Source organism: Oryza sativa, chromosome 7, assembly GCF_034140825.1.
Source record: "Oryza sativa Japonica Group chromosome 7, ASM3414082v1".
NCBI lineage: Eukaryota > Viridiplantae > Streptophyta > Magnoliopsida > Poales > Poaceae > Oryza > Oryza sativa.
Window position 1 is genome coordinate 21,986,777 of NC_089041.1, and position 12,725 is coordinate 21,999,501.

At 43.3% G+C, this 12,725-nt stretch overlaps 1 protein-coding gene across 1 annotated transcript; it reads left to right on the top strand.

The window, feature by feature from the left end:
- Positions 1–2,020: 2,020 nt before the first annotated feature.
- On the top strand, positions 2,021–5,493 carry LOC4343533 (uncharacterized). The gene is given in 4 exon segments (XM_015789781.2): positions 2,021–2,418; positions 2,420–3,304; positions 4,307–4,477; positions 4,898–5,493. Coding segments are annotated over 4 exon segments (1,542 nt in total). The 5' UTR covers positions 2,021–2,232; the 3' UTR covers positions 5,198–5,493.
- Positions 5,494–12,725: the final 7,232 nt, after the last annotated feature.

Sequence of the window (12,725 nt, forward strand, 5' to 3'; positions counted from 1 at the left end):
GGCAGCGCGGCGCGATGGAGGCGGAGGCGGCGCGAGATGGAAGGGGATGCGGAGGACGGCGCGATGGGGATGCGGAATCGGAGGGCGGAGCGATGGGGATGCGTCATGCGGGTTGGAGTTGGTGGCCTCTAGGGTTTAGTGGTGTATTGGGCTTATTCGACCTCCTGTGCCTATTGGGCCACAATTCGGTTTTCTCGGTTAATTCGGTTAACCGAGCCCAATAACCGAATTACCCGAATAAATTTCGGTCTTTGAGACCGAATTACTAACTGAATTTCTCGGTCTCGGTTTTTTCGGTTCGGTCTTATTCTGTCCACCTGAGCATGTTTGTTGCTGCTTGACGGCGGCGATGACAAACGGGATCATTTCATTGGTGGATCATCGATCCTAAAATACCTGAAGTAGGAGAACATCAAAAAAATTATCAGAGCTCTTCGCCTAAGGTGGCTATGGTTTGAATGGAGGCCGCCATAAAAACTTGGATAGGGAATGAAACGCCTTGTGATGAATTGGATAAGGATCTGTTTGCGGCATCAACGAAAGTCCAAATTGGTGATGGACAAAAGGCGAAAGTCTAAAAAGTCAAGCGCCAAATCTCTGTAGGCATTCCAAGAGGAAAAACCGCACCGTCCAGGATGCCCTGCTACAATGAAGATGGATCAACAATATTCGCCACAGCCTCACTATCCCCCTCCTCGATGAATTCTTCCATGTTTGAGAAATTCTAGCCCGTGACACCCCCACAGCTAACAGAGGGGGTACAAGACTCAATTATCTGGCGATGGACAACCAATGGGGAATACAATGCAAAATCAGCATATCAATTTCAGTTCAATGGAATGGTGCTTTCGCCATCAACAAAGTTGTCTTGGGAGGCATGGGCTCTGGCAAAATGCAATATCTTCCACTGGTTGGTGCTTCAAAACCGGGTGTGGACGACTGATCGGCTACAGATCAGGGGATGGCCAAAAAATTATTTCTATCAGTTATGCTTCCGGAATCTCGAAACCGTTTTCTTTTTATTAATTTAATTGTCTGTCAATCAATTCGGGGCGCAAATTGCATTTTAATGCGTCTCACAATCCGAATAAACGGCCCTCGATCATTTATTGTTCGAATGCCCGGTCTCAAAGCAAATCTGGTTTAGAGTTCTCACATGGTTGCCCCAAGGGCACATCATCGTGAAATGGAATAATAGTAGAAACCTTCTGTATTAGTGGACACAAGGAACAAGCGATCCGAGAGCAACAAAACATAAAGGATTCGGAACTCTCTTCCTGCTCATCGCTTGGGAAATTTGGAAGGAGTGGAACGCAAGAATCTTCAGAGGAAAGGAGGTGACGGTACACCAGATGAGTAGTTGCATCCAAGAGGAATTATGTTGGTGGAGTATGGCTGGCGTTAAACACATCGGAAGAATGTTGACATGAGGAGCTAGGAGAGCTACGTGCAAGCTTGTTTGCATGTAGGTATGTTCAGTAATTTTCTCTTCTTCTTGCTTTCCTAGCCTTTGACTATTTGTATTTAACCCTCTTCTATCTATCGATATAAGGCCAATCAATTTTGATCGGCCGTTCCAAAAAAATTAAGGCCGAGTTTAGTTTTAAATTTTTTTTATCAAACTTTCAACTTTTCCATCACATTAAAATTTTTCTACACACATAAACTTTTAATTTTTCTGTCACACCGTTCTAATTTTAACTAAACTTTCAAATTTGGTATGAACTAAACGCACCCTTGTAAGTCTGACACACTGTGGATGCCGCTCGATTCCGGTGACAGCGGCAGCCGGCCGCGAGCTCCATGGCTGCTGGTCGGACGCCTAGAAGAACACAAAGGGGACTTGGAGGGACAAGGGAGTCAAAGATTCGTGCAAGACAGGTGTCAAGTAGAGGGACAAGGTCCTGTGTAATTTTCTTCCGCGATGGCCACACGTGACGCGCGTGGGTCCCACGTATGATCCACTCACATCCTGCCGTTGCTTCACAATAAGCGGCTGGGATAAGGCCAAGAACTACTCGTCGTCCTCACGAGAAGAGAACTGACAAATCCATAGAGACCACCCCCAACCCACGGCCATGGCGGTTCTCGTCCCGATCGACGGCGACGGCGACGGAGAGGGAGAGGGAGGTAGAGCCAAGGCCGTCACCGACCCCGCCCCGGCCCCCGTTCCCGCTCCCATGGACATCGACGGCGATCGCGGCGCACTCGACGTCCTCGCCCCCCGCCCCCATGGCCATGGACCTCGACCGCGACCGCGGCCGCGACCGGGACGGATACGGCGACGGAGCGGCGCTCGTCGCCTCCACCAGCAACGGGCGCGGGCGGGGCCGCGGCCACCTCAACGATCTCCCCGAGGACATCCTCGCCGTCATTTTGCGCCGCCTCTTGGACACCCGCGCCGCCGCCAGGACCAGCTTTGCTGTCCCGCCGCTGGCGCCACGTCTGGAAATGGGTGTCCGGCCTCTTCTTGCATCACTACCAGCCCCACGACTCCAGCATCGTGCGCGCCGCCCTCGCCGCCCACGCCGTGCACGCGGTCACCAACATCAACAAGCTCTACGTCGTCTGCCTCCGCAGCGCCACGCCGGACGCCACCGCCTCCTGGATCCGCGTCGCCGCGCCCCTCATCTCCGGAGAGCTCGCCTTCTGCAACAGGGCCTCGGTTCCGTTCCACATGCTCTTCGACGAGGTATTCAGCGATCCAATCGAAGAAAGAGGCGCGCTCGAGCTCCCCTGCTTCACGAGAGCCACCAAGATAGCGCTGCGCCTGGGGTTTCTTGGCCTATCGCTGCCGCCGTCGGGCGTCTTCGCCGCGCTCAGGGAGCTGCGCCTTTCGTTTGTCCGGTTCCATGGCGAACTCACCCTGGACGATACTGTGATGCCGTTCTTGGAAGGGCTAGAGATCTACAGTGCCCGTGTCTTGGCCTCCCTGACGCTCAGGCTGAAGCATCTCAACTGGATGAATCTGTCCGCTGTGCGGGGATTGCTTCGGCTCAATGCCGTGGTGCCGAGACTCAAGTTCTTGACTGTATCCTGTTGCTTCTGTTCTTCGACATGGCTGGTTGCAATGGCGGGCGTCTGCATTGTTGCAGAGGAGCTGCAGGTGCTCAGGTGGCTAGATTGGTACTGTCCAAGATTGATCAAGTTCAGCCAGATGCCGCGCCTCTATGTGCTAAGCGTCTCCCCATTTTATCCTTATGGACGGCATCGTCAGCATACTAAATTCAATCCGAGCTGTGACAGGCTTCTCAAGACATTTTCACGCATTCGTTGTCTCGAGATGTTGGTTTTCATCGAACCAGTGAGTGCTTCTTCTTTCTCTGTATCATTGCATGGTCATCAGCTGTGTATTGTTCAAGAGTAGTTTAAACTGTTAATGGAAGATCAGTTGGAATAATTAAGTGCACAGGTCATGGGGGTTGTAAACTCAATTCTGAATGCTTTGATTCAATGATTCTGCTGTAGTATTTACTGGGCTATGTTTTCTGTTGCAGAAAGAACAATCTTGAACTGAAGGTCGAAATTTTTGCATGTGTTCTTTGGACAAGATTCTTCCTAATCATACTTTCTGTTGAAAAGATCAATTGTCGCACACTAGCAGAATGTTGAATATTGTCCTCAACTAGTTAAGAAAGTTACAGGCCAGGAGAATAATCTACTAAGTCACAGACCAGCAGAACAATCTTGAACTGAAGTTCAGAATTATTTTTTGTAGATGTGATCTTTGGAGAAGATTCTTTCAATTGATACTTTATTTCTGTAGAAAAGATCAATTGCCCCATACTTGCATTCAGTCTAGTCTTTGTCTTAATAGGAGTACGAGTCTTGGTAAGCTAGCATAATTGCAAGTCACGCTTTCATTCTGGATATACTGATGCAGTTTCTGAGTTGTTACCATATAGATCAGCACTCATTATCTGTTAGTTCAGCATTATCTTGCTTTTTTTAGTAGAATCAGCATTATCCTGTTGTTGAACATGATCATGCAGATGCATCTAATGATTTAAATTTACTTGCACCATTGAATTCAGACTATTGATTTCTATTCCTGGTGACCCAAAAGTAGCAGACATATATGGAAGGTTTCCAATCTGAAAATGTTGGCTCAAGCTAGATATTCTGCAAGCAAATTACTGAATCTTTACTACTCCTCAAGCAAATTACTTAAATATTTACTAGTCTGTGACCAAATTACTAATTCTTCACAGTACAACCCTTTGTCGTACATATTTGATTCTTTTCCTGTCAGTTTTGCATTTTGTGTGAGGTTGCCTTTGTAAATTAACTTTGTATGATTTCACAGCACCTAGGTGGCGTTAATCCATTGATGGAAGGCATAACCAGACTCCCTGACATTAGGTTCTTGCACCTACAATTCTCAGCACATGGGCATGTTTATGGAGCTAGTGTGTTGTATATGCTGACAATGTGTACTGGTATATCAAACCTAAAAATCGGAGGAGATCGTTACAAGGTAATTATATTTCCTATGAAAATGATTGTGTTTTTGAACTCTAATTTATATGCTTGTAATAAATCTTGAGCAAGTGGAATCACATATGATCCGTCGGCTTAGGCAGGAAGTTATCAATTATGCCCTATTGATGGCACAAAAGTAACTCCTAATATGAGTTAATAGATAAATAGTGCTTTTTTGTGACCAAATTCATATAGTTGTCTTATCATTATATCCCACTTTGATCATTTATTCTTTGCTGTTGTCCTTTAGATCATACAATCTGCCATGAAAAAGATCCATGAAAGTTTAAGAGTTTTTATTTATAGCACTGAAATCATGCTTTGCAATATAAAATGAAGTTTTCACATCTGCTCAACGTGTTAGGATATGAATCTCATTAATAGCTCGTATTTTGTTCCGATCTTGTAATTTCAGGATCAAGATGTGTGTCCACCGAACTGCAGCTGTGATCGGCCACCGAACTGGAGAGATAATAAGGACATTTCGATGAGGTCTCTAAGAGAAGTGCAGATGCTCAACTTCAGAGGAAAGGAACATGAGCTTGACCTTCTGAGGGTCTTAGTCAGGGTAGCAACAGGCATTAGGAGGATCAGAATAACCTGCCATCGTTCGTTCGCTGCTTGGGAGAGACTGTCTGCAGTCATACGAAGTTTTGCAAGACCAGAGACTTCTGTGGAAGTGAGTCAAGCCCCTCCCTCTTTGCAGCGACAGTGAACTGAGAAGTAAGAAGAAGCTTTGTTAAAAAAAGAAGAAGAAGAAGCAGCTTTGTTGGCTGCCGACCCTTGATGTACCTGGCATGTTTTGGCCCGATTGTGCTGTAAAGAAAGGAACAGAGAAACTGATCTAGCTGCGGCCAATTTTGCTGCCATTGTAGTTTGTCCTCATGAACAATTCTTAGCATTTGACATTCTGGAATGCCTTTTGTTAGTATGGTGCAGGGTGCACTTGTTGCTTAGTTTGGTCAGAACTGAAAACTGATGAAGTAAAGTGTGAGCTGGACCTTTGGTGCACATAGCAGTTGTGGTTTGCTTTTACTAATTTTTTTTTAATTTTATTATTATTTTTTAGAGAAGGGTATCTTTTACCCGGCCTCTATATCCGGATATATACAGCCATTGAAATAGGGAACTTAGCCCCGCAAACAACCCAATTTAAAATTCGCTCCATAGGAGATTTGAACTCAGGACCTTGGGGTACTACTCAGGTCACTGAGACCACTAGGCTACATGCCCTTTCGTGGTTTGCTTTTACTAATGATCATGCAGGGTTGCACTGAGTATGCATAGCATTTCTGATTTGCTGCATTGTAATATTTAGTTGTATTTAGTTGTTTTAGGCGCTGAGAATACAGTCGCTGCCGCATTTCTGATTTTCTTTTTGTTTGTACCATCTCCATTTCAAGTTATAAGACTTTCTAACATTGCCCCACATTTATATGAATGTTAATGAATCTAGACACACATATATGTCTAAATTCATTAACATATATATAAATATGGGCGACGCTAAAAAGTCTTATAACTGAAACGGAGGAAGAACTATTATTATTACCTTTCCTCTCCATATGTCCCATGCTCCCATGATCCCTCCTCACAGTCTTGCTGGCATGTGAGACTCTTCCTCACCGTTTTATGATGTGACACACCGCCCGTTGGTGTATATCAACGGTCGCGCGGAACGGGCTGACCATTTTACAGACAGCGTCCTTGCCGTCCACCTAGAAGGCACATAGGCCATGGAGGCAGAAGGAGGCTAGACGAAGGGCCTTGCCCCAGTGGCCCATGGGCCTCAGCGTTGGCAAACATAGTCACATATGGAATAAGTTCACTTTGGGTACCTTAACAAGTGATCGAATTTGATTCGTATCCCTAAACCACGATACCGGATATCTCGACCCTTCAACTATTAAAATTAGTGCAATTTGACACCCTCAACGGTTTTAGAGAGTGGTTTTGCTGACGTGGCGCCTTCGTCGTGATATTGACATGCTCTTCTTTCTAGGTGGAGTTTGACGTGGTGCTTATGTGGCATTACAATCAAAAAAAATATGTGTGGAACCCATTTGTCATTCATACAAAAAATTATTGTGGGGCCAACATGTCATCCTCTCTTCTTCCCTTCTTCCTTCTACATCTCTCTCCCTTATCTCTTTCTCTCTCTCTTTCTCTTCGGGCTAGTAGCGGTAGGCGGGAGCAACAACGTAGGCACCACATCAGCGAAATCGCTCTCTAAAACCACCGAGGGAGTAAAATTGCACTGGTTTTAACAGTTGGGGACTTGGGGAGGGGGTTGAGATATCCCGTATTGTGGTTCAGGGATACAAATCAGATTCGGTCACTAGTTAAGGGAGTCAAGGTGAACTTATTCCGTCACATATTGGTAGCTACTGGGCTTTGGACTGTATATTTTGTATATGGGCCTTCCAGCAAAAATCCCCATGACCAGCCCATTGTCGTCGTCGTCGCAGGTCGCGGTCTAAATGGCGATATATCACGCGATCAAATTTGTATGCAGATGAATACATATATACATCCGCATCGCCCAATTGGCCAATCATGCATCACGCACCTATCATGTATGCGTACAGCAGTCTAGCTCCTATGATGGAGAGATGGAATGGAATCATGGAACGATTCATAGTAGTTGCGTACAATGCATATACACGGATATATCATACTAGTACCTATCGACGAGCGCGGTGTATGATCGATCATCTTCCGCACGCAAACGCACGAGAGAGGCGAATATATTGATAGCTACTCTATCCATCCCAGAATATAATAAAATTGGATGAGACGTATTCACTGTACGAATCGGAACATTCTAGTTGCTATATTATGAGATGGAGGGAGTAGCCCTGGATTATTGTTCATGGCATGCGGTCGTATACGACGACGATGTGGGCCTACGGTGCGCGCGTCTTGCCGGATTGCAGGAAGATAAGAGAGAGAGAGAGAGAGAGAGAGAGAGAGAGAGAGAGAGAGAGAGAGAGAGAGAGAGAGAGAGGGACCAGGACGGGGCAGCCATGGCTGCAGGCGGCCTTGCTTCGCCTGATTCAGTGCTGCCCGGCGGCTGCCTGTCTCCGCTAATCGGTGTGGCGGCACATGTCTGGAGAAGCCGTGCAAAAAAAAAAACGAGATAACTACAAATAATATATGAACATAATTTATATATCTTTGGTTTTAACGACTTAAAGATCAATACAATTAAGTTTTATAATTTGAATTTTGGGAGTGGTTTAGAAGCTGAAAGCTACATCCATGCCTCTGCAATTAATTTGTGATTTTATAATTTAAATTTTGGGTTTAGAAGCTGCAAGCTACATCTATGTCTCTGCAATTAAATGTGTTCTGCTTGCATATACGGAGTGCTACACATGCGGAGCCTGTTTGGTTTTCAGAGCATCCGCATTGGTAAAGTAAGGTGCTTTCTATAAAATATATATATCTCAGCAATAGACTAGATTAATAGTAAACCACATCAATAGTATGTCTACATAGGTATCTATAGCTCTCTCATGCATTGCCTCGTTTTTCTCTATAGACTATCTCTAAGGGCATCCTCAATGTATATTTACTAAGTGGGTAGTAAGATGGGACCCACAAAACTAGACAGTAGTTATTTTGAATCTCACAATGTATAAGTAGTAAGCTGGGTCCCACATTTAAGAGGAGTGGATGGGTGAAGTAGAGAGAAAGAATGAGAGAGAATAGAGTTTTAATATTTGTTTATTACTTGTTATCTGGTAGTAGTGCTACTAACCAGATGATACTATTGCCCACTTTATTACATGCCCCACAATGGTGAACCAGCTAGTAGGGCTTCTTACTACCTACTTTTTAGCACATTGTGGATGTCCTAAGCTAGTAGATAACTTTGCTCTCTCTCTTCATTTAATATCTTCTATATAGAAAAATATGCTGACATAGATCTCTTGTAGAGAGCTTATATATAACCAGTGCCCTAAGAACGCCACAGAGCTGTACGCTTGCTCACGTAGTAGTATGTACGATCTGTGGGCTACGTACGTGACAGGAGATACGATGGCTCAATAAGAAAGAAAAAACAGGTCCAATTAATTAACTGTGCCGGCTAGTGACTGTTGCTGTCAGAGGCCGGGCTGGCCCCACCAGCGAAATCGAAACTTCAGAAACGAATTAGAAGTAATACCTCCGTCCTAAAATAAGTACAGCTGTGGATATCCGTGCCCAACATTTGACCATCTATCTTATTTAAAAAATTTGTAAAAAATTTAAAAATATTTAGTCACACATAAAGTACTATTCATGCATTATCATCTAATAGCAATAAAAATACTAATCATAAAAAATTCAAATAAGACGAACGGTCAAACGTCAAAACTGTACTTATTTTGGGACGGAGGGAGCCGGAAGCAGTTCAAAAACATAAAATCCCCGTTCTAGCTTTAATTACGGTACTCCATCCAATTTTTAACGTTTTGAATGATGGCATAGTCTCTAAATATAATATATTTTTTTTACTTTTATTATAGTACTTCATAAGACAATCTATATACTTCTATTTGTTCTCATGTCTTTAAACTAAATATTTTTAAAGTTATCAATGGTCAATGTTATCAAGGTTTGACCTTAACACTGTTCAAAACATTAAGAATTATGGAACCAAAAGGAGTACTTCTTCCGTCCAAAAATATGTGCAGTTTTGCACTATTCATGTTAAACGTTTGACCATTTATCTTATTTAAATTTTTTTATTAATATTTTTATTATTATTAGATGATAAAACATGAATAGTACTTTATATATGACTATTTTTTTAAAAAAAATTTATACACTTTTTAAATAAGACGGACGATTAAGAGTTGTGGTAGCTAAGAACCGGAGCGAGTATATAAAGTTAAGAGTTGTAGTAACTTAGAACAGGAACGGATAGGATCTCCGCATACATATGGGTAGAATCATCGAAAGGAGAAAAAATGAAAAGAAAAAAATCGAGCTGACTAATGTTCCAAACTTTCAACTATTCACTATCTGTTGAGATTATGGGCATATAATGATTTAATTTATTCCATAAATAAATCATGACATTACAGATGAAAACTAGCATGAACGCATCATTAGATCTACACATGTAAACTACGCAGAATAACATGAACAGATCAAATATGCGCAACATATTGAACACGTACCGAGGTGACGAAAAGACCGGCTGCTTGGTCGAAACTTTTCGCAGGTGTCTACGAAGGCACGAAACACGCGAGCGAAGAGGAAGGCGCGCCGTCGCGAACGAACAGGGAGCAGTCGCGCGAAGCGCTTCCCAAAAACCTTATTGCCGCCTTCTCCCGGTACAGGACGTCAAAGGTAGAGGTTCCGGAGACCTGCTCTCCCGATCGCTGGTGCACGCCGGCGAGCGGGATGGAGTAGTCTACGAGCGACGGCGCAGTACAGAGTAGTAGGCAAACCCTAAATTGATTTTCGCATATATTGCGTGAAGACGGCGGGTCGGTTTATATAGAGAAGGGTCGCTTGATCAGGGCGCCCGCACGATCTCTACTGCGCGTAACCGAACCGGATAAGTCGCGCGTAACTTATCCGGACTCCACGCCGTTTGCCGCAGGTGTCTACGAAGGCACGAAACACGCGAGCGAAGAGGAAGGCGCGCCGTCGCGAACGAACAGGGAGCAGTCGCGCGAAGCGCTTCCCAAAAACCTTATTGCCGCCTTCTCCCGGTACAGGACGTCAAAGGTAGAGGTTCCGGAGACCTGCTCTCCCGATCGCTGGTGCACGCCGGCGAGCGGGATGGAGTAGTCTACGAGCGACGGCGCAGTACAGAGTAGTAGGCAAACCCTAAATTGATTTTCGCATATATTGCGTGAAGACGGCGGGTCGGTTTATATAGAGAAGGGTCGCTTGATCAGGGCGCCCGCACGATCTCTACTGCGCGTAACCGAACCGGATAAGTCGCGCGTAACTTATCCGGACTCCACGCCGTTTGCACGCACCGGATTTTTCGGAACGTTTCCAAAACAAAACGAATCCGAATTTGCAGCAAAACAAAACTGCAAAAGGAGGCTGCATCTGCGCAAGGGTGAGGAGCCAATTTTTCGGACCATTCGACGCGTACGTCGTGCACGCGCGCCGCCTGTGTTTCCCCTCTTCTCTCCACCACACATGCTTCAAGTGGCTAGGAGGGCATCCTCCCTTTTAAGGAGGTCCCCCTCTCCTAGAATAAGCAAGGTGGTACTAAACTCCACATGCATGCCATCCCATGAGGTGGGCTTTTGTGATTTTCCAAAGAATTAATCTTCGAGTGGGCTAAGGCCCATTCATTAATTCCAACACTATCAATGTACTCTATCTGTCCCCAAACTAAATCAGCGTCGTACTAAAATATGTCACATATATATTCATTTTAGTATGAGATTAGTTTATTTTTTTCCCTATCTGTCTCAAAACTAAATCAGCGTCGTACTAAAATGTGTCACATATATATTCATTTTAGTATGAGATTAGTTTATTTTCGGACAAAAGAAGTAGTAATGTATGCATGCCAACAGTTTGGCCTCCAATCAATGACAAGCTGGCCCACGCCGGCCATCAACCACAGTACCACGCCGACCCCACACTCTGCCTCATTGGCTACCTAATTAATGATTGTTCTTCCCTCTGTTTATTATGAAATTTCTTTCATCCGCGGTGCACAAACATTTTTTTTATAGGAATCAGCATAAGATTGTGTTTTTTTATTAAATATAATAGGAGAAAATACTACCTCTATGGATAAAAACATCTCCGGCAATAGTCTCTGTTTTAAGAAAAGAAAAGAAAAACAATCTATACATTGTGGAGGTAAGAGATCATGATGCACAAACTTATAGAGTTAATAAGTTGAAATAGGTATAACAGCTCCCAAAACAGTTGTTGCGATGCGACTTAGGCTGTGTTTAGTTCAGCGCAAAGTTTGGATTTTGGTTGAAATTGAAGATGATGTGACTGAAAAGTTGTGTGTATGACAGATTGATGTAATGGAAAAGTACTGAAATTTGGATCTAAACTTTAGATCTAAACACAGCCTTACTTAATCTGTACAAACTAAAACATTAAAATGTTTTGAAATGAGTCACACAAGTAGAATGATCTAACATGGGTCACACAAGTTAAGAGCTTTTTGGTTTACAACCATATCAAAATATTGGTAATACCAAATTGTCGATAAGTTTTCACCAATACCAATATTTTGGTAACATTTGTGTGAATTGTGATTAACTAGTATTGGTAGCAAACCAAACATTATCAAAGTTACTATTAAAAATGTGAATATTTTGGTATGATAGGTTTTAGCTTAAAATCAAACCAGCTCTAACTTGTAGTAATATGCACGTTTGAATCTACGTGGCGGGCTGAAAAATGAAAATTGATACTTCCCGAGCTTCTCTTCGATCACCCTCACCCACCCGACTTTTCTCAGTGCAGCACCAAATTGATTGGATTAAGAGTGAGGTCGTGAATAGCTAGCTTGGAGAACGCCAATAAAAAAAATGGAAAATACAGAGGCCTTGATTTTAAAATTTACAAGTTAAGGGTTTTTTCCTTGCAAATTACTATCTCCGTCCCAAAACATAAAAACCTAAAATTTGATGGAACATTTTCTATTACTACTAATCTAGAAAAGCAGTTTATCTATATTCATAGTGTTAGTAAATATTCCATCCAGTTTTATATAATTATATTTTAGTACGTAGAGAGTAGCAATTACCATTGACAGCACGGGTTTGGGACCTGCGGCGGGAGCAAGCTGACAAGATATATTGTTATTGGTGAGCGCCGTGTTATTAGATCATTTTGCTTGTATGGCCTGTTTTACTTAAGTTTGCACGGAGTAAGAAAGTTGTTGAAGTGGAATTTGTGCTTTTTTAGTCTTTGCACATATTTCATATTAGCACCATGTATTGTATAGAGAGTGTAATTTACTCTTTCATCTGTGGTGAAACTTTGGGGGAAAAAGTAGTACTATGAAAAAGCGGCAGTACCAACGTTAAAAATAATATAGATATTTATTTTTTTAACGACTCGCATGAGACAGTGCGAAGTTCATATTGATGAGTAGGAAAAAATTATAAGATTACAACCTTAGGAGGTCATAACTAGGAAAAGGAGAAAAAATGACCATCACCCACGCGCTGACAGCACCAAAACACTAACCCGGGAGAAGGCTAGCACCAGACCGACCGCCACTAGGTCCACAAAGAAGCTACAGCCGA